Below are 22762 nucleotides of genomic sequence, written 5' to 3' on the forward strand. Positions count from 1 at the left end.
GAGGTTTGGTGATCCTAGGCACCCTCCCCTCTTCTAGTACAAGAATGCATTTTCTGCTCTAAATGTTTTCCTCCCTCGCACAGCAGCTGCGACAGGTCACGGGCTCCCAACTCCTGGGAAAAAGGAAAGATGGACTGCAAATCCTTTGAGTCTGAACTTTAAGTTTTAAATCGGATTGTAAATGGTAGTCAGTTATGTGGTAGGTGGCACAGGCCCTGGGGTGAAAGCTGCTGCCGCCAGCTGTGTGACTTTGGGCAGTGACTTGTGTCTCTGGGTCTCTGTGTCCATGTATGTATGCCAAAGCCATTAGGCTGGCTGGTCGATACAGTCCTTCCAGATCCAGTGTTCCACATCCGTTGTTTTCCTGGTTGTTGCTGTGATTGCTTTATCTAATGATATTCTCTTGTTTAGACAGTAATCAAAGTTCTATGGCAAGATTGGAGTTTTTAAAAAGTATTTGTAATTGTGTGTGTGTGTGTGTACACACACACACACACACACACATATATATATCTGTTGGTCTGTATTAGAATAATTTCAGGGTCTACAGGAAAGGAAGGAATGGCCCGCCTTGGAAGATTCTGAGTGTAGCTACGGGGATGGGGAAGGGGCAGGTCTAAGAACTGCCAATGAATTGGGTGCCCTTAGGTTTACCAGAGCAGCCAGAAAATAGAGGAATCCCCTCAAGCCTGGTACCCCATCAAGCCATACAGTATATGGCTGTGATTAAGAGCATGGGCTTTGGAATTGGGAAGAAGGCTTGGGGTTCTAGTCCTGATTTCATCACCCTCTGGCTTGAGGGAGATGACCCTTGAGCAAGATAACCTCTCCTAAATCTAGTTTTCATGTTTGTAAATGGAATAATAATAGTGCTTCCTTCATAGCATTGCTGTGAGAATTAGTTTGGATAATACATAAAACTCAGTCCATGCGGTGTGTAGTAATTTCTCAATAAATACAGCCTATTAGAGTGCTTGCTTTGGACTGAGCTAGGCATTTTATCTCCAGTGTCTAATTTAATCCACATAAGCATACTAAAGCAGTAGAAGTTATTATCCACATATTATGGAGGAGGAAATTGAAGTTCAGAAGTTAACCAAGTCATATTTTTCAACATTACACAAGCAGTCAGTGGCAGAACTGGGATTGGAACTTGATCTTCCTGCCTCCAGAGTTTCTCTACACCAGGTATTCTGCCTCCTGGAGTGGAGGAGAGCTGGCTTTATTTTCCCCACCGGGCTAGGCTCAGGAGGGGATTCCAATGACCGTGGTAAAAACAAGTTATGGGTTTCCACAGGTGCTGTTCAGATTAAGTTCCAAACTACTATTGGAAGTTCATTTGTTTGAAAAGTCCGAAGTTATTTTATGCTAGCTTCTGCTATTCATGATGCCTGTTGGTGGCAGGAAGAGTTGCCATGCTTTTGTTATGATAATCAGCTTTGTTTTTGACCATGAAAATTCTTAACTTGCAAGTTTGTAAGAGGACTGTGCAAGGCAGTACAGAGAAAAAGTGTCCTAAAAGAAATAGTGACATAACGCCATGTATACTCGGAGAAGAAAGAGTCACAGCCAGTAACAGCGTGCAATGGGATCATCAGTTAGCTTCCTAGGGTGCTGATGGTGGTGATGACATTCAAGATGGGCCTTGAAGAAAGGAAAGCGTTTTGGAAAAGTGGAAGTGGCAGGAGGGAGAGCAGTTCCAGGAAGCATTACAGATACATTACAGGTACATAAAACTGAAGCTCAGCTCTGAGGAATGAGGAGATTATGGAAAATTTCTTCAACTAATTTTTCATGACTTTTAATGCTTCTGATTATGTCACAGGAATGCAGGCCATGGAGTCTAAGAAAGAGTCAAATACCATATCAGCCAATAAAAATATTTCTAGGCATCTTTGTCTTTCCTTCAATTGCAGGGAAAACTTCCAGCACCCAAATGCTTAAAATCCTATCTTCAAATTCTAGACCTGCACTTTCCAATAGGAAAGCCACCACCACATGTGGCTATTGAGCACTTGAAATGTGGTAGTCCTAGTTGAGATGTCCTGTCAATGTAAAACATATATTGAAATTTGAAGATGTAGTAAGAAAGTAAAATATCTGACAATATTTTATATTGATAACATGTCAAAATGATAATACTTTGAATATATTGGGTTAAAATGAAAATATTAAAATTAATTTTACCTGCTGCTTTGTACTTTTTCAATGTGGCTACTAGAAACTTTAAAATGACATATGTAGCTCTCATTCATGGCATGCATTCTATTTCTATTGGATTCTGCCAGCCTAGAGGTACTTATTATATCCTTGAAGTTCTGTCATCCATTCTAGGGTTAACTGAGTCACAGATGGTTTGAGCTAGGTTCATGTCAGGAAATGTACCTGATCATTCAGATGTGTTAGAGACCTAGGTTCTGACTATAGCCAGGTCATGTACATTGTTCTTTGAGCTTCAGATATTTCATCTGCATAGTGGGGACATTGGATCAGATATTCTTCATGGTCCCTTAATTTTCAAAATCCATGAATCGAGCTTGGATTCAACTGTTTTACTTTTTCTGGGTTCCGTTGAAAGGTCTTTACTACTCCCTTTACCCTATATCAGAAATAGTCAGGAGTATTTCCCTTTGCATCTGGCGCTTTAATAAATCCTGAAGTGGAAAGATTTTATAGAGAATTCTGATAGATTTAAGTACCTTTCCCTCCCTTTTCCTTTTGCTGCCCGTTGGCCCCAGCTAGGATTGTCTGAGTGTACTCCTCAGCAAGGTGGCCAAGGCAGCTCTTAAAATGATACAAGTATCAGAGGGCTTGAAGAGGTCTCATTTCTTTGGTTCCTGACTGTCAAGACTATTAAATACTCAAAGCATGGTTATTCCATAAACTTTCTTTTGGCATTATTTAGATCCATAAGAACCAAGAATCTGTCTTTTCCTTTTTTGCTCTCCTAATGTTAGAATAATTAATTTTCTTTGTAAATATCTTTCTTTCAGTAGTTCATCTTCATATATAATATCCAACTGTCCATCCACCTTACATTAATATACCAGGCATTGGGCTGACACAGAGATGTCAGACTTGGTCTTTATCCTTGAGGAACTCCTGGATAAAAACCAACAAGGAGAATCCATGGTGCTTGGTAACTTGAGAGAGATATTCAGCGTGTTTGGGTGTAGGTAAGGAAAGGAGGTGACCCCATGAGCAAACTCGGGCAATGAAACATTTACTTTCAAATAAGGTTTTGATATTCTAAAGTGAGACAAGGTTTTGGTTAATTAGCAACAAGTCAAATAAAGTTTGCCCTATATATATTAGATATAATTCCGTTTAATGGAACATAAGTGTCTGGATGCAAGTATGTTCTATACTAAAATCTACCCTCATAATACAAATCACACCATAGTATTTTGCCATTAAATTTATTTTTCTTTTGGAATGAGACTTTATAGTATGTTATAGTTTTTAAAAGTAACAATATGGAAAGGGGTTTATATAAAAAACAAATTTTACTGGTTTAAAAAACAAGGGCACTGGAAAGGGAAAATATTGCTATGTCTGTGGCATTCATTTTACTGCGAGTGCCTGAATCTAAGTTATCGTTAATAAAATCTTGAATTTTCTCTCAGAGTGTGAGTGAATAAAATATATCTGCAGAGGTATTTTTGGTAGCCAACTCTTCTTGGCTTTTGATTTGAGGTTTGTGGGAATACTAAAGTAATAGGCCACTAATTGGCTCAGATTAAATCTCAGATAATTGGACTTATCGTGAGCACAGAAATGGTAATAAAAGCTAATGTTTTTATACTGTAGGAGATGGTTATTTTGTTTACTATGAAACACAACAATTTATCTTGAGTGGACAGAAGATTAAAGCAATCAACTTATGTACCTATGATTAGGAGATACTTTATTATATATATATATTAAATGTAAATACATACTCATCTTTCTATAAAACATCAGCAATGTGCATTTTGAAAAAGGAAAGCTAAACTTTTATCGAGTGTATTTAATACTGTGAAATTCAGATATTCATAGTATAAGGACCAAATATTTGTAGAAGATTTCCTTGAAAGTAATTAGGGAAATCTAAAACATTCACCATGAATCAATAGCACTTTTATAACAAAAAGAAAAAGTAAATGTGACAAGTTTATATCATCTTAAGACTTTTCCAAGACACAAATCTACAAATGAGAAGAAACTAGAGATATCTGTAAAGGTACCTGTTCATACGCAGTTCTATTCAGATGAACAGTACAGGAGTTGGTCATTTTCTCTGGGGGTTGGAGAGTCGAAGAGGTATGCACTAATAACAGTGGTGGCAGCAATGTTTACATAGAGAGCTGAACTTATTAACAGGAGCAGCATCCCAATTGCTGCCTGGAAAATAGCTTTAGATTAGAAGAGTGATGAGTTCTCTGTATGTCTGTTTCTCTTCCGCTTTCTTTCTCTCTCTCTCCCTCCTCCCCTATGCGCTGCCCTGCAGTGCTATGTATTTTAGTTTCCATAATTAAAATCAGTTCAGTGTGAAAAATTTTACAATAATTTTATGCCATTGATTGATATAACTACATTGGGAGTCGCTAATGAAGTTTTGTCAATGTGCTGGTGTCTGATAACTAGAGTCGCCCCGACTTGTTTGTAAGGATTGTATGTGGGTGCAGACATAATTGGTACACTCCTTAGTTTTCAAGAGCTCAAATAGCTGCCCTTTGTTCAGCAGTAAGTGAAATAATAAGGTTCACTTATTACTGTGCATGTAAAATGGAAAAACTCACTATAAAGTATAACTGCAAATGATTACTAATCACCTACTGTATAATGAATCATAGAGTTTGTTTAATCATTCATTTATATACTCAGTCATTTTTGTTCAATAGATGTTTACTGAATGCCTCCCGTGTGCCAGTCAGGATATAAAGTTCTAGGGATATAGCAGTAAATAAGATAGAGAAGGTCCTGAGCTTGATAGATGAGACAGACAATAAACATGCCAATTACAGATAACAATAAGTGATGAGAAAGGCATACACAATGATGAGAGAAACTGAGAGAGAGGAGATGGTGTGGAGTGTACTTTAGGTATGAGATGATTAGTGGAAGTCTTTTCAAGGAGGCAACAATTGCAGTGAGCTCTGAAAAAATAAAGGCGCCAGACTTCCAAAGTGAAAATGGTTTCACATAGTCAGTGGCATTTAGTATACTGAGAATCGAATTTGTTCTGCTATGTGATGCCACTCATGTGCAAGGACGATATTCTGAATTGACCTAGGAACCAATGAGGAAAAACAGTAGTCTGGTCCTAGAGCACAGCCTTGGAGCACCCTGTCAGGTATTCAGCTCTTAATTTTTTGGTGATTGGGAGGTCTCAGGGGAGGATCTGGAGCAGCTGAATTGGTACTCAGAGAGCTTGGGGGCCACAACCATTTTCCTATTATGGTAGGGAAGTATTTAAGAAGCAGTATGACAATGTGCGGTAGCTAAACATCAGCCATGCTTGTGTGTAATTTTGCAGTCTGAAGAATTTTAACAATTAACCGATTGCAGTTGCAGATCATTTAAACAATTCTGGCTACTTTACCTAGTTCAGTAGAGAAAAGGAAGGATTAAATTCCTGTTTTCAGTGCTCACAGTCATGATTTTGTAGTCTGGGTCACATTTTGAGGAGGTAGCGTTATCAAAATGGATATATTCTTCCCAAGAAGTTAATAAACCCAACTTCATATGTTTTTATAGGCGGCATCACTGTCCACATCTCCCTACGAAGATCTACGATACAACAGAGAAACCATGTCTTCTCTCCGAATATACCGAGAACTACCCTCTCTATCACTCTTACCTGCCCAGAGATTCCTTCAAGCCCAAGCTGGAGTACCAGAAAGGGTCCATCCCAATGGAAGGCCTGACCACATCGAGGTGAGGGCAATATTGTGAATATATGAATATTACATTATTGGAGTGATGTACGGTACTAATGTATAACATTAATGTAATAATGTGCAACATTGCATTAATGTGCACTATCGACGTATGCTATTAATGCCTTAATGCTAATCTGCTATATCTCTGAAAGGAAATCCTGCAATTATTAGCCTGTTTGGTTTTTCCTAGTTTCCTCTTAAAAAGAAAGGATTCTTGTTTGGGGATGGAGAATAGGGGGAGGGGAAAGTCTAAATTGATTCTACATCAAAAGGGGCTGGCTCTTAGGTAAAGTAATAGAGGGATGGAAAGAGGGGGATGCTGCTGAAAAGGGAGTTTTGGGCTTTGGCACCTAAGCTCCAGGTTAGCTTGGGTGGTGGTAGCGATGTTGGTAGTGATGAATAAGAACTTGATAATAGAGAAAGAGTGAGCTTTTTTGAAATTATGCTATAGATTTTGACTTGTGATCTCCTTGAATGTTCAAGAGTATGAACAAAGAATATTTTTCTTTTCTTTTTTCTTTTCTTTTCTCTTTTCTTTTCTCTTTTCTTTTCTCTTTCTTTTTCTTTCTTTCTTTCTGTCTGTCTGTCTGTCTGTCTTTCTGTCTGTCTGTCTTTTCTTTTCTTTCTTCTTTCACATTTTATTTATTTATTTTTCCCCTCCCCCCTACTCCCTCCTCTCTTGTAAGAATATTTCCTTTTAAATTACTCTTGCTTTATAAACTCTGATTCTTTAGATCCAGTTCTGTGCAGAGACTGAACCACCTGGCTTAGTGCATTTGGGTGGCAGAGGTACCTGTATTGAGGGGCTGGGGGAAAATGATCAAGCTCAGGATTGTTCTATATGTTGCAAGACTCTAATAGAATCAGCCACTGACAGCTCAGTGACTACCAGGTGGTAAACTGTGACTGGTGACCCGTGACTGGTGACCCAGTGGAGTAGAAACATCTTTGAGCGCAGTTGGGCAGTGTGTCAGATAGTATACCTTAATCTCCAGATGAGACCAGAAAGATGGACACGTTCTTTGCTTGCAATGTTCCTCATCCCTACAAGGCAGGATTCCTGTGAAGTGGAGATGAAATTGTTCCAGCTCAGTGCCTGCACATTATAGGTACGCAAGATCTGGTAAATTTTCTTCCTATTGCTTCTCCTGTGCCTCATAATTCTGTGCTTTTCTAGTAAAGGTCCCAGATGACCCAGGCTAAGCAGAACATCTCCAATTCATTCCGCCCCCAGGTTACTCCTAGGAAATGCCTGGAAACATCCTCTGTTGAGATTGTGGGCTGGAGGCGTGAAGTGTTCCTACTAAAAGCTGCTGTTTTCTAGATCCAAAGGAAGAAGTTCATGTCTGAGTTATGAGGGAGAAATGAAATCAAGGGGGGAACCTTTGAGTGGGGCAGCTTGACAATGAGAGGGCCTTTCTGACGCTTTCTTTAAATCAGGTCACTTTTATGCTAAGCAGTTTTCTTAAAGGATTTGGTTTAACACAAGGTTTCTGGGTCTTGGTTCATGAAAAAATTGTCATTTATGCAACCTGTTTTTCAACCTATTATTAAACAATATGAACCTTAAAGTTTGGGCTTCATTTTACCAAGAAAAGCATTCTTAGTTTCTAAGAGCCTTAAAACCACAACAAGGATGTGGACCTTTTAAGAGCATTGCTTTTTCTTTTAAGAAACCATGGTCAACACTAATGAAGAATCCTTGGCATATGCATAAGAGACATGCCGTTGGTAGAAAAGGATAAGAGCCGTGTTGAGGAATGGCTTCCAAATATCATGTGTAGCTTCTAGATGCTGGTCTTCTCATCTCATTATACCCAGTTTGCAGGAAATCAAGGATGCCTTGTGAATGTAAAGTACAGCACAGCTTCAGATATTGTTGTTATATTAGGGATCTGTTTCCTGTCTGGAAATACAGAAGAGGGTTTTTGAGGGTTGGACGTTGAGGAATGCTTTTTGTTTGTTGCCCACAAGCTTAGGAGAATGAGAAGAAACCCACCCTCTGGGGCACCAGCCCTGCTTTGTCACCTGGCTCTGAGCACCACCCTGACCAGATGCAGCCCCACATGCCCTTCTGCCCCGCTGATGGTGCTTTGCAAAACAAAAACTTCCCCTCTGACCTGTCCTAAATTATTCTTGCCTCTTGTCACTTACAACAATAAACATGTCACCCAGAAGGTCTCTCTGTCCCTGCCAGAGCCAGACTAACAATATCATTCATGTCAAGATGTGGCCAAAGTGTAGGAATGCAGAAACTGAAAGAATTTCCAAAACAAGTTGTTAATGATCATAGGAGCTTTAAAAAGAAAAAGTAGTGGGATCGAGGTTACCCATGAGAAGGATAAAGAGCACAAATACTTCTCTCTTCATTTTTCTTTCCTTCCTCAGAAAGAGAACTAAGGAGAAAATGAGTAGAGGGTACCTTCTCTCCTCTGTACCTCAGTTTCATCATTTCTCAAGCCTGTGCCTGCCAGGCTGGACACTAGTGTTCATGGACTGAGAAAAGAACTATGTCCTTATCAGGATGAATTTTTTTTTTCGCTATCAAAAGGTTAATTATAAACTTTTTAAAAGTTTCATATTTTTATTTCTTTTTCAGTTATAGTTGACATACAATATATTAGTTTCAGATGTACAACACAGTGATTAGACATTTATATAACTTACGAAGTGATCATCCTTATAAATCCAATAGCCATCTGACACCATACATAGTTATTCCAATACTACTGACTATATTCCCTATGCTATACTCTGCATCTCCATGACTATTTTGTTAACTATCAATTTGTACTTTTTAATCCCCTCCCCTCTTCATACATCTCCCTGCCCCCAATCTGGCAACCATCAAAATGCTTTCTGTATCTATGAGCTCGTTTCTGTTTTGTTTGTTTATCCCGTTCTGTAGATTCCACATATAAGTGAAATCACAGGGCATTTGTTTTTCTCTTTCTGACTTATTCCACTTAGCACAATACCCTCTAGGTCTATCCATGTTGTTGCAGATGTCAAGATTTCATTCGTTTTATGGCAGAATAATATTCCATTGTATATATGTACCATCTTTTCTTTATCCATTCATCCACTGATGGACATTCAGATTGCCTCCATATCTTGGCTATTGTAAATAGTGCTGAAATGAACATATGGATTCACATTTCCCTTTGAAGTAGTGTTTTGGGTTTGTTTGAATAACTACCCAGAAGTGGGATTACTGGGTCCTTCTTTGTTTCTTGTTATAGCCTTTGTTTTAAAGTCTACTTTGTCTGGTTTAATATTGCTATCCCAGTTTTTTGTTGCCGTCATTTCCATTTTCATGAAATATCTTTTTCCATCCCTTTACTTTCAGTCTGTGTTTGCCTTTCGATTTGAAGTGAGTCTCTTGTAGGCAGCACATGTAAAGATTTTGTTTTCTAGGATGAATTTTTTTTTGACATTTCAATGAGCTTTTATTGAGATAAATTAACAGAAATCAAGGTTTTACCAACCATCTTTTCTGTACCTTATAAATGCAGCAGAGATTCTGATCTATGTATATGTACAAAACTATTCCCTATCAGGAAATGTAGAGAAGCTGTCATCTGGGTTCCCCATCAGAGGCTTTTGAGGGAAGGGATGGGTCAGCCCTGTGTATGCACACCCTGGTATATGCATGGATTGTCACTCCTCTGCCCTTAGAACCCTTATTACCAGAATGTCCTACCCACTTTCCTGTCTGAAGGCTGACCTGGCTTGGTTTCTGAGGTTGGACGTGGGACTGCCACCTGCTGCATGATAGTCATGTGGCCCAGGGCTTGGCTAAGTTTGGTGATTAAGGCCAGACACAAAAAACACCTGGTTTCTGGAAAGGTTATCATCCCAGCATGAGGCACGATTAGAGCTGCACACAACTCTTACTGACTGTAAATCTTGCGGATTTACAGCGGGTGCCATGAGGGGGAATGCTTGTGATTTTCAGCCCTTTTTAGTATGAAACCGTTTCTTGCAGCCCTTGGTAAATCTTTCATGTAGGATCTGCCTTTAGTTCAGATAGACCTGAGATCACTTTATGAGTAAGAGGTTTGTACTTCAAGCCTCATTTCCCCTTAGGCATGTCACTCTGTAAAACACTTGGGCCCCATTTTGTGACATTATTTCTGTTTGCAAAACCAGATGCCTTAAGATGGGCAAAGTGGATAGCCTCAGAGGAGAGAGAGGAGTCCTCAAGATGGTGTTAGACCTTTATTCTAAATGGAGTGGGACCATGGGCAGGGGGCACTGGAGATGGCATGTGTGGGGAAGATGGAATCAGGTTCTGTCTGGATGAGTTTAGCTGAAAGGCCAACGGCAGAGTTGGCAGCACAGATTGCTTCATTTATTGACAAGACTTATGGGTAAACTGAGGAGATTGAGGGAGGGAAGAACTAAAAGAGAGGGCATTGGGTATCCTCTCCGAAAGACAGGAAAGAAGCCAGAAAGTTGGTAGTGGGCTTGAATTTTACACATTTTCTGTTAAAGTATGTACCTGGCTTCTTTAATCAGAGCTATATCCCAGAGAATATACTTACTCCCTTATGTATACTAGGCCTGAGAATTAAAGAAGGTATGCAGAAATAGGTCTTAGCAATTTCAGAGCCTTTGATGTTGTATGTCTTTGATTAAATTTGGGGACAGTTTGGCCATTATTTTTTCAAGTATTTATTTTTTCTGTCTCTGTCATTTCTTTTCCCCAATCTTTTATTTCTCTTTTCTTTAGATTGAATAGTTTCTATTCATCTATCTTAAAGTTTACTGAGTCTTTCTCCCATCTCCATTCTTGTATTAAGCCCATCCCATGAACGTTTTATTTCAGATATTGTGTTTTTCAGCCTTAGAACTTAAATTTGGTTCTTTTTATCATGTTTCTGTTTCTCTTCTGTGGTTTCCTTTTAATTCATTATGACCCTATTTTGCTTTTGTAATTGAGCATAGTTAAAAATAGCTGCTTTAATTCTTATATCTGGGTCTTCTTGGGGTTGGTCTTCCTGATTTTTTTTTTTTTTCTTGAGAGAGGGACACGTGTATGTAGGCCAAGTAATTTTGGACTGACCCTGTACATTGTTAACGTTGTGTTGTGGAGACTGGGCTTTTCTACATTCCTCTAAGGATTCTTTTTTCTTTTTTAAAGCAAATGGAAGGTAACTTGTTTGGACTGAAAACGCCAACTCTGTGTCTTGGGTGGCAGCTCAAATCTCAGTTCAGCTCTTTATTTTTAGCATGGTTGCTTGAAGTCTATCTTATGCATATGAGATCGGCCAGAGATTTGGGGCCAGTTGCTATACAGTATTTGAGGCTTCTTGTCTCTGGTTCTCTCCTTTCCAGGATTCCTCCTTCACTTTCCGGCACCTGTGGTTGCCTCAAAACTTGGTCCTCTGGTTCTTCAGTCAAGAAAGATGGAAGGTGTTCTATTTGCATTTTAGCTGGCTCACCTAGCACTGTCTGGAACCTGCCTTCAGACTGGAAGCTTTGAAACAAAATGGAAACTTACACAGAGACTCACCCAGTGCCATTCCCTTCTTCCACCTGTTGGCTCTGCTCCAGAACCTGCCTATCTTGGTTCCTATCTTTAGTGCTCACAGGTAGCTGTTTTTATATTTTGTCCAGAGTTTATATGAAGCAGTGACAGATGTTAGCCTCAGCTATAGTGGGGGTTGAGGAGATAAGATTCTAGATCAGGAGACAAGTACTATGTAACCTGAATCCTGGAGGCAGGTACTTGGAATCCTGTCTATCACAGTGAAGATGAGGAGGGCTCAGTCTGTCCTTATCAAGACTGGGTACATGAATCAAGCCCTTTGAATCAGCCTAGGGATCTTTCTCAATGTGCTGGGTTGGGCTCTCCAGTCTGCCTGTGATGACATAGTGGTTTCCTTAGAGGATGCCTTTTAACTCTGGGAAATTGTAGGATTATGTGTGGAAATAATGAAATCAAATATACATGACAGACAAAGAGCCAAACCCCATCGAAGAGATTGAGAGAGAGAGGACCAATCTAAGGAGTATCTCAGAAGTCAAGGGAGGGAGAGAGTATTTTCAAAACGAGTGAGAAGATGGATACTATTAAGATGGTACCAGAGGACCTGACTGGGTTTGGATACAAGGTGGTACTTTGCAGGCCTTGGATAGAGCAAGGAAGGAGTAGAGTCAGATTTGATGAGTGGAGCATAAGTGGGAGGGGAGGAAGGCAAGTCTGTATCTGTAGATAACACTTTCTAGAAGAGAGAAAGGGAGGAGAGAGAACTGGTGGGGAGTGGACTCCAGTAAAGGTTGTATCATATATATTTTTTTCCTTTAAAATTGGGAAAGACTGGAGCAAGTTTAAATATGTACAGAAAGGAGCCAGCAGGAGGAGAAGGTTAAACCACAGACTAGGAGATGGTCCATAGATGAGGTTCCTGAGAAAGAAGGGATTTAGAGTATGGGTGAAGAGACTGGTTTTGGACAAGACGAAGAACTCTTCTTAAAATGAATTCCATTTAGTATGATTGATTAATTGGGCACACTAACAAATTTTGAAGTTTTTATAGATAAACATTAACAATAGGTTTTTTAAAAAAGTATCACATGGCCCCTTTATCACTGTGAAATCTTTATTTCCTACGTCTAGGCTCCCAGAGTTAGTTGGCCATTATGTTGTTGTTCTTTTGTCAGATTCTTGTCAAACACCTTTCTTTAGCTTTGCCTAATGATTGGAAGTCAAGTTGTTATGACTTGCCCAGCAGGGCCACTTTAACCTTTACTTAACTTGGAGTTTAACTCTTGGCCTTCCTTACTATATAACTTTTACGGCTATGCACCTAAAAGAAACTTAACATCTTTGACCAATTTTTTCCTTGGTTCATAGTCACAATGGGCACAGGGACTAGGAAATATAACACAGGAAGAGAGGGGAGTGTTCTTAAAAAAAAAAAAATGCTACTAAATTTGAGCAATTTCTGGGAAGGATAAAACAGACTTTTCTTTTATGCGAACTTAAAGGCCGTAAGATTATATGAGATCGGGGACATGCAGTTACATTGTGGTTTCTCTGAATGTTCTCAACATAAAAAAATAATGAGAAAACACATAAATTTTGATTAAATTCACTCTTAAGCCACAATAAATATTTTTGGGTGGAGTATAGGCGAATTAAATTTTAAATTAAAAATTTTCCTCTCTTCAGAAATAGATCATTTCCGCCTCCTCAAGATCATTTACCTTAGTTATAGCTGATTAGTGTATTCAACAATGGATGTACTTTTACAATGGAACTTCAGTTTTGTACTGGAGAGGGAGATTCGATTAACAATTTTTTTCCGTAAACATGGTGAGCAAAAATTTTGCTGCATCAACTTTTGTCTTTGAGTAACCTACTTCAGGATAGTCCATGAACTGGTGAGTTTGGTCGTGGGCATTTATCTGTTCTTTTCCTGTAGAAACAGCAGGAGATAGGGGCGTTAAGCATGCGTTAATGATCAGAGAACTTGGCAGCCCTTGATGGAAGATTCTCACGGTATCTCTGAGGGGAAGTTGGTTCCCTCAGTAGGAGTCCCAGCAGAAGAAGATGTTATAGCCTGTGTGCAGGGTTCCCGAGCATGGCAGGCCCATGACTGGAAAGCATTCCTGGCTGCTCTGGGGTGGGGAGGGCTTGGGGTTGAGATGGCTTGGGCATTCAACTTTGTTCCTTATGGATTGCCCACAGTGTCTCCTGATCCTCCTCCTTGGAAATGAGAGAGCTGAATGAATCTTTGGATAGCCATCGATGAGCATGGGTTTATGTGGGGGTGTATGGTCTCAGATTGCCTCCAAACCCCTCTCCATCCTTTCCGCAGTGACGAGAGCTCATCTTCCCTTGGGAGGACTCCCCTGAGAACATACACTTTCTGACAAAAGCCCCCTTGTAGTTAATGAGTTTCAGATAGGGTTTTCTGGAAATTTCCATTCTTTTTTGTCGCCTAGGGCCTCCACTCCTAATTTACTGCTGCTGTCGGTTTACTATTAAGCAGACACTGTCGTGAGGTACACAAATTAGGGTGGAAGTAAGGAAGTGACCCTTGGGTTCTTGTTTAGCCCGCTTCTTCTATAAGCCACATTTTATTCACCATGGGCTTCTAGAGGCCTGGGGTCACTCAGCTGCCTCTTGCTGTTTGCCAACATGGGGCCCTTGGGAAGGCAGTCCAGGCTGAAGACCCTGTAACTGCTGCCGAGATATATTTTTAAATCTACCCAGAGGGCGTTACTGGGAGTTCAACTGTAGCATCTCCCATTTCCTTCTTAGAGCTCTAGAGAGACTAATTCTCCTGCCTCCTAACTCCATCCCCCCATCCTACCAAGCATTTCAGACCTTGGTTTGGGTTTATTGACAACCATGCGTATAATTCATGCAAGACAGGTTACAGTGGAGCGTGTTACCTTTGCCAGTCAAGCATGGCTCAGTAATGCTGCTCCAGATTTCGGCTGGGAAGTAAGTTTTATTGGTGTTTGTGCCTGATGTTTTCCTTGTCCGGAAACCTCCCCATTCCCTTGGTGAGGCTGTTTTGGCAAGCACTATCAGGGAAAATCTACCTTCCCCTTGTCCAGTTTAATAAATGGGTTCCAGGATAAAACAGGCTGTTGTGTAAAGCAGAAGCCCTTGGGGGGAAATGTTTGCTTAAGAGAGTCTGCATTAAAAGTGGCAAGTCGAGATTGCCCCAGTGGGCACTGCAAGCCCAAGCCGAGCCCTGGTGTCGCCAGGCTGATTCTTTGGTGGTGGTGCAGTTAGCTTCCTGGCCTTTCTTTAACTGTGGGATGCTTTGGGGAGGGCGTGCTTCCTATTTAGTGAAGACCATTATGCTTTTTCTGTCCCATTGTTTTCATACTCCCTGAAATGATGGGGGCACTGATGCCATTTGCACTGTTCTTCCTTTCTGGGCTTTCTGTAAGGTCAGGTAGAGGAAGGAGATAAATATTAGCAGGAGAAGTTATTGGGAGCATGGAAAAGGAGGTGGTGGTACCCTAAAAATAGGAATTAGCTCCACGGTGAAGGGCTTTTGGGTAAGGAAGGCAGAATAGAAGCCTTCTCAGTGGTCCAGTGTGGTTGGAGTGGAATGTGGGCCAAGCAGAGAGGTGGGAGATGCGCTTGGTTTTAAGGCCAGGGGCAGGTCCAGGAAAGCTTATAAACCACGCTAGAACGTTGGGATTTATCTGGGAGAGTTTTAAGCTGGGGAGTGAAATGATACAATTTTCATTTTAGAGGGCTTATTCTGGGGATTGAAGTAGAAGTGGCAGGAATGAAGCAGGAAGCACAGGTGGTAAGTTGTCACACGATCTAAGTGAGAAATGATCAGGATCTGAACCAAGGGAGAAAGACAGACTAATGAGGTGGAGGGGTCCTCTTGTCTGGACCTGTGAGTGGTGGATCCAGCATGACATCCAGGTGCCTGGTTTAGGTGAGAAGCAAGTGGTTGTGTCTTTTTTGAAAGTAGGAAACCGAGGAGGAAGAGCAGTTAGGGGGATGGAGTAGAAGATGACTTCTTAGCAAACATTTGTAGAATTGGGTTGACTGGAAACCATAAGCTTTATTCTGAGCCAAGGGCTCCAATGGCATGTACTTATTTTCCTTATAGGAGAGATTTTGGGCCTCACAAAGTGTTACCAGTGAAGATCCACCAGCCTGACCAGTTCATCCCAAGTGAAGAGAGTATGGATCTGCTCACGACGTATAAACAAGATTACAATCCCTATAGTGTCCGTCGAGTGGACCCCATCAAACCTCGGGACAGTAAATATCCATGTGATGACAAGATAGAGTGTCTGCCTACTTATAAAGGTGGGAGCATGCTTGAGGGGCAGGCTAGGGGAAGGATAGACTGAGCCAGTACGCAGGCCAGGTGATGTGTATTATGTGCACACCTCCTTAGTGCAGGGGTCAGGCACCTCCTGTGGGCCAAATCGGGCCTGCAGCCCATTATTGTACAACTGGAGAGCTAAGAATGGTTTTTAAACTTTGATTAAAAAAATTCAAAAGACTATTTCAGGACATGTGAAAAATTATGTAAAATTCGAAATTCAGTGTTCATAAGTATGTTTTGTTGGAACACGGCCATACTTGTTCATTTACGCATTATCTGTGGCTACTTTCATACTGCGGCAGCAGAGTAGCTATGACAGAGACCGTATGGCTTGAAAGGCCTAAGACACTTAATATCTTCCCTTCTCTAGAGAATATTTGCCAATGCCTGCCTTAGCTTGCTGTTGGGCTCCTATACTGGGGAAGCACTTAGATTGAGTGATTCGTTCATCCATTAAAAAATTATGGAAACATAACATACAGACAAAAACTTACATATCATAATTTTACAGACCAATGAATTTTAACCGAACACATCCATGTAAACAGCATCTGGATCAAGAAATATAACACTGATACTCCTATCCAGTCACCCTCCCCACCCAGGATAAAGCCATTTTGCTGACTTTAAATGACATAAATTAGTTTTGAATTTTATATAAATGGGATTGATTCATTCTTTATTGAGCATCTACTACATCCCAGGTATGGTGTTAGGAACTGGAGGAAGCCTATTGACCTGCTGTGACTTTAAAGTCCAGTAGGAAAGACAGGATACGAAGTCGTATGCGTAGTGCAAACAATGTAGCAGTCACACTATGGAGCACAAGCCACAGGCTGAGACCACGGGAACGGCAGGCACGTTTATCAGTAACCCTTCTGCTTATGATGCGCACGGTTTCCCCAGATAATACATGCTGAACTGTTCATGTAACATGTTTGTGGATCTCTAAATGACTGTGATAATTGTTGTTTTTATGTTGTCAAGCCACTTAGGCAAGGGAAGGTGGGGAGGCTTGGGGAATGTAGGAATCTTCCTGAAGCCCTTCCAGGAGCTCTAAATCTATCATTCTAGAAGACTCTGCAAGTGGCTGAGCTTCTCTGCTTCCTCTAGGAACTGGGACTCAGGGCCAAACGGATGTGGGCCTCTCAGCCATCTGGTCTCTGTTCTGCCTTAACATTAGTGTTGTCCTTTTTCATTCTCCCATAGCCACCTTCTGCCAGGCCACATTCTGGACATTATAATACCCCCAAATGGTTCCACCTTTTTGCACCCCAACATCCAGTCCTCTGCTTGCTCGCTTATCTACTCCCACCCTGACAACCCTTGGCCCCGTTAGGACCTCCAGTCCACTGGTGCGTCAACCTTCCTTGTCACCATCAGCCCCTTTTGCGTCTGTCCCCCGTATGACCTCTTACATGTTATATCATTGTGGCCCATCTTTTTACTCCCTTTCTTCTGTCCCTTTGTTGGTTCTTCCTAGCAAAGCCCTAATTCTGCCTTCTCCAAGTCTACACCTGGGCATATACCTGAGCATATCTTCGGTCTGTCAGCTCTTATCCTTTTTCCACAGAAAGGAACCAGGAGGTCTTTCAAAAGTCTTTTTACTCCCTTTCTTCTGTCCCTTTGTTGGTCCTTCCTAGCAAAGCCCTAATTCCGCCTTCTCTAAGTCTACACCTGGGCATATACCTGAGCATATCTTTGGTCTGTCAGCTCTTATCCTTTTTTCCACAGAAAGGAACCAGGAGGTCTTTCAAAAATGGCAATTTGATCTGATCTCTTCTCTGCTTCAGACATCTCAAATGATTATTATAATTCTTAGGATAAAATTCCAAACCTTTACCAACTCCTCTGATGCCTTGCAGATTCTGATGCCTCTTCCCAGTGTTCCTCTGTTCTGCCGCAAGGACCTTCTTTCAGTTCCTTTCCTCCATTTCTTTTCTATATTGGGGCATGTTGCACATGCTATTCCCTCTTTATAGACTCCTCCTCCCTTCCCCAGTCTAGCACTCATCCTTCAGTGAGCAGCAGATATATCATACCCTTCGAGGCCTTTCTAGACCTTCCCCCGTGCTAGGCTCGACTCATCCTGCTAGATGCTCTAAGAGTGTCTTGTACTTCTTTGTTTTGTAATTCATTCATCTCCTTGGCCAGTTTGTAAGCTCCAAGAGGGCAGGAGTCTTTCTTTCTCTTTGCTAGTTATTCAAACAGGCGGGCACCGTAGTAGATGATTTACAAAGGTATGTGGTGGGATGGCACTCTTACTTTCGAAGGTCTGTGGTGGGATGGCACTCTTACTTTCGAAGGGCTCACTCTCCCTTTTCCTCCAGTGTTTTCAGGAAGGCAAGAAATGGGGCACCGCGGACACTGTGCAGGCAGGAAGGAGGCACAAAGCTGGAGTGAGCCCTTACCTCTGATGGGGGAGGGAGTAGGTACTTCCAGCTACAAACACTCCTTTCCTCTACACCCTCCCTAGGGGCCCCCAGATTTATGCATTTTGCAGTAGTTAGAGGCTATTCAGATCAACTGCCTACTAAGCTCAGTTCCCCCTCCCCACTTTGTTCTAGGTGCAAAGAGAGGTCTGGGAGTGAGAAATGCTTCTCACTTACCTTATTGGTTGGTGAGGATATAGCGTAACATTGTTACTTAAAGAAAAGTCCTCCCTATTTTTCCCAGCAAAATATTCCTCAGAATAAACACACAGGAAAAAACTAGTCTAATCCTTTAATCTCTCCCACGTCCAGCTCTTCCATATTCTTTCTCTTTGCTAAATGGTTACATCTAAAACTTCTCTCTGCAAACCAGAATGGAATCATGGCTGAGTTTTCTCTATGGATGAAGTTAAAATTGAGAAAACCCATTCTTCATTTAAGAAAAGATTCTGGCACCTGTTCACTGCTTACCTATTTATACAGAATTAATGAACAAATACAAGTCAAGCATAAACAGAACTGCTCAGAACCAGGCACATACTTAGATGAGGGGAGGGAGGTCCTGGCTACATATGCACTTGGGGTTGGATTTCATAGTTCTTGTCTGAAATTTAGATTTAAAAACAAATCAGTATGTATGCAAAGGAAACATTTGTAGATAGATTTGACCCATAGGTGCCAGTTTGCAACCTACGTGTCTTAATAGTTTTTTTGGAATAAATGTGTACTTACCACATTCTATTAATTTAAGTGATTTATTTGTTCCATTACAAATATATCCCTATGATATATAACGGCTTCCAAAACTGGGCCTTGAATGCCCAACATATATATTTTCAGCATTCAGCCCAGGGGGTGACATTACAAAGGTGTGTTTAGTGAGGAAATATATGAATGAATGGTTCTGGATCATTGTTTACAAGGACTCTGGGTGACACAGTTTGGCATTAGATTTACACAAATCCCCACTCAGATTTACTCTGTGGGTCCTAGCCAAGAGCAGGAGTAAAGCTTTGGAAGACCCACAACATTTACTCTGCCCTTAAGTCAGTCCTGTATAACCTCTTGCATGTGTGAGGAGCCACACCCTTGCCTTATCTTATATTAGAGTATCACCTTTTGATTACTTGTTTGTCTCTTGTGGAAATTTGCTGCTTTAGTAAGTCTTTTCCATAGCAACCTTCATGGTTTTATGGCCATACGTTGATTCTACTTCCAAAGGAAAAGAAAAACAACCAAAGACCAAACTCATTAAAATGTGTGTTTCAGTGGGTGCCATTTATATTATATCTATATATTCCACTTACTATGGTTCTACAGGAAAAATATCCAGACTTTTCCCTTTCTATTCTTATGGTCAGCACCTCTGCTAGGGTCCAGAAAACCACCAGTAAAATATGCTCCAGCAGCATTTGGTTGTAATTTTGACATTTTCAAAACACTGTGCAATTAGGAAGATTGAGAGTGTAATTACTTGATGCTCAGCTTTAGGTTTGCTAGGTTTTTTAAAAAGACACATTATTGAAGGAATCCCTTTTAAAAGAGGTTCTTGCCAATTACCCACATGACACCCTGGCCCTGAAGGGCTTTACTGATGGCTTTTCATGCTTATGAATAGTTTGTCATGTAGAATTCTGAGGTTTTCAGGGTCTTGTGGAGGCTTTTTGTAATATAGCCTGGGTGGAGGAAGTTAGAAGTTTGGATAATAATGTGGTTTCAACTGTATTGTTGGGTATCAGAAATCACATGAGGCAACTTTCAGCTTAGGGACCTGTTTTCTTAACACTTCATCCATCACAAAAGAGGGCCTGAAAAAGCCCTGTCCTACCCACCCCCACGAACCTTGAGGCAGTGTGTAGGCATCTACAGGTAGATGCCCCCATTTCAGTGAGGCTTGAAGTCTGACCAGGAAACATGTGGTTTATATTCAGCAAGATGGTTCCCTCTAAGGCCCCTTAATGCTTTCAAGATGTTGATAGAGCCATTAATGGCTCTTGGAGAAAGATTAGATTTTCAATTAAAATGAAGCCAATTTAAAATAAATAGTTGGTAGTATTATTAGCCTAAAATGAACTTAAGAGTGCCTGGGGGGTAGGGATGTCAGGACTTCTGGAGTGGTAGAGTGAGGAGTGTGGCAAATCCTCTGCTCCAAAAACAACAATAAAATTGGACAAAACAGTAAAAATTAACCATTTTAGGGCTCAGGAAATCAAAGGCATATAACAAATTGAGCAGCAGTTATTCAAGAAAAACTACTAAACCATAGTTATGAACAGTGGGAGTTTGTGGTGTTTTATCTTGGGGATTCCATCACCTCTCCCCTTTCCCCCTCCCGCCCAGTTCCATCTGGGCAGGCTAGGCTGTGAAAAGCAGCAGTTTTGCTGCCAGAGAGGGCTGTCTTGATTTGGAGTAGAGTGCATACCCAGGGGGTTCAATAAAAGTAATAGCATTGTCAATGGAAAAAAAATCAGGAAAGACAACTTCTGCAGCTAGTCTGAGGTTGTAGTACTAGTTGGGGCAAAGAGCAGGCCAGTCAGAAATTTAGCAGGGAGATATAAGGAATAAAAGACATAGTGGGTCTTGATAAGCTCATACATATTCCTGGTGGTTGGAAAGACTGTGCATATTGGCAAGGCACAGTGTATAGGCCGAAGATCAGAGACAGGGCCTAGTTATCTATTCATCTTCTCTAGCTGAATATGGTGCCTAGTGCAAGTGTAGAGGAGACATGAGAAAGCTCAGCAGAAAATAAAAGCCTGGGTAGACTTGTACAATGCCTGACTTTTGACTGTGTTTCCCAACCCACACACAGATCCATTATCAAAGGGCGAAAGCCTTACTGGTTTAAGGTGCTTAAGCATAACTTATCAATCATTGGCTGATTACTAAACTATGCTTACACAGAGTGACTCTTAGGGATATAGGCTTAATAATAAACAATTAAAAAAAAACTGAGCAAAAATATCAGTGGCTACATACTGCAGGGGTGATAGGATTCTGTAGAATTAGTGCAGGCTGGTCGCTAAACAAACGGCAAAAACAACTCCCAGTGGGGGTTCTAAATCCAGAGTTGCTGCAGCATTTTATCTAAAGTATTGAGTTTTTGGCAAAAAATTAAGAGTCATGAAAAACAGGGAAGTGTGATCCATGAATAGGGAAAAAAGCAGTTAGTAGAAACTATGTATGAACTGGCTAAGCTGTTAGGCCTAGCAGACAAATATTTTGAAGCAGATATTATAAATATGTTTAAATAAAAACAAGAAACCATGTTTAAAGAAATAAAGGAAAGTGTGATAACAATTATCCATCAAATAGAGAATACTTATAAAGGGAAGTCATAAAAAAGAATCAAATGAAAACTCAAAAGGATAATAACGAAAATAAGAAATTAGAGAAACTTAACACCGGTTTTGAACTTACAGAAGAAAGAATCAGTGAAAATTCAGATAGATCAATAGATATCTAATCTGAAGAACAGATAAAAATTAAGAAAAATGAACAGAAACTCAGAGACTTGTGTGATACCATCACCTGTACTGATGTACTCATAACAAGAACCCTCAGAAGGAGAAAAAAGGGGCAGAAAAATAATTGCCAAAATTTCTTAAATTTCATAAAAAATATTAATCGACATATCCAAGAAGCACAATCAAAATAAGATAAACACAAAGAGGTCCATACCTAGCCGTATAATAGTCAAACTATTGAAAGCCAAATATTCAGATTGAAGCAAAAAAAAAAAACAAAAAACAACTTATCAGACACAGGGAAATGGCAATAACAGCTAAGTTTTCATCAAAAACAACAAAGGACTGAAGGAAGTGGGGATGACATTCTAAGGATGAAAAGGAAACTATGAACTAAGAATTCTATAACTAGTAAAAGCTTATGCTTCAAAAGCAGTGGGAAAATAAAAACATTCCCAGTTAAAGACTGGAAGAATTTCTAGCTAGTTGACTTGCCTTACAAGAAGCACTAAAGGAAGTCCTTGAGGCTGAAAGGAAATAATACCAAGTAGTAACAAATCCACAAAAAGAAGTAAAGCACACTGGTAAAGTTAATTATGTAGGTAAATATATATCTTTTACTTTAATTTATAAGACAATCAAAGAACCAATAATTATAAAACTGTGGCGTTTACATTAGGAATGCAAAGTTGGTTTGACATCAGAAAATCAATTAATATACCACATTAATAAAGTAAAAGACTAAACTGCAATGCTGATAGACACAGAGAAAGCATTCGACAAGATCTGATACCTATAAAAGCTCTCAACGAGCTAGGGATAGGAGGAAATTTCCTCAGTCTAATAAAGGGCACCCACAAAAAACTCTATAGCTGATATACTTAATATGGAAAAACTAAATGCTTTACCTCGGACATTGAGAACAAAGCTAGGATGTCTGCTCTCACCACTTCCATTCCGCATTGTACTGGAGTTTCCAGCCAGTGCAATGATGCAGGAAAAACAAATGCACCTATATTAGAAAGGAAAAAGTAAAACTGTCTTTATTCTCAGACAACATGATCCTCTATGCAGATAAAACTAAGGAATCCACAAAAACTACTATAAGTAAT

General features: G+C 40.4%; 1 protein-coding gene across 1 annotated transcript in view; it reads left to right on the top strand.

Moving 5' to 3' along the window:
- Positions 1-1065: 1065 nt before the first annotated feature.
- SAXO1 (stabilizer of axonemal microtubules 1) overlaps positions 1066-22762 on the top strand; it is a 29947-nt gene continuing 8250 nt past the window's right edge. Inside the window, exons 1-4 of the mRNA XM_006918347.2 lie at positions 1066-1188; positions 4169-4302; positions 5740-5919; positions 15527-15729. Of these exons, the coding sequence (XP_006918409.2) occupies positions 1066-1188; positions 4169-4302; positions 5740-5919; positions 15527-15729 (640 nt within the window). The remainder of the gene's footprint in view (positions 1189-4168; positions 4303-5739; positions 5920-15526; positions 15730-22762) is intronic.

The sequence above is a fragment of the Pteropus alecto genome, unplaced genomic scaffold, assembly GCF_000325575.1.
Source record: "Pteropus alecto unplaced genomic scaffold, ASM32557v1 scaffold95, whole genome shotgun sequence".
In the NCBI taxonomy this organism is placed as follows: Eukaryota; Metazoa; Chordata; class Mammalia; order Chiroptera; family Pteropodidae; genus Pteropus; species Pteropus alecto.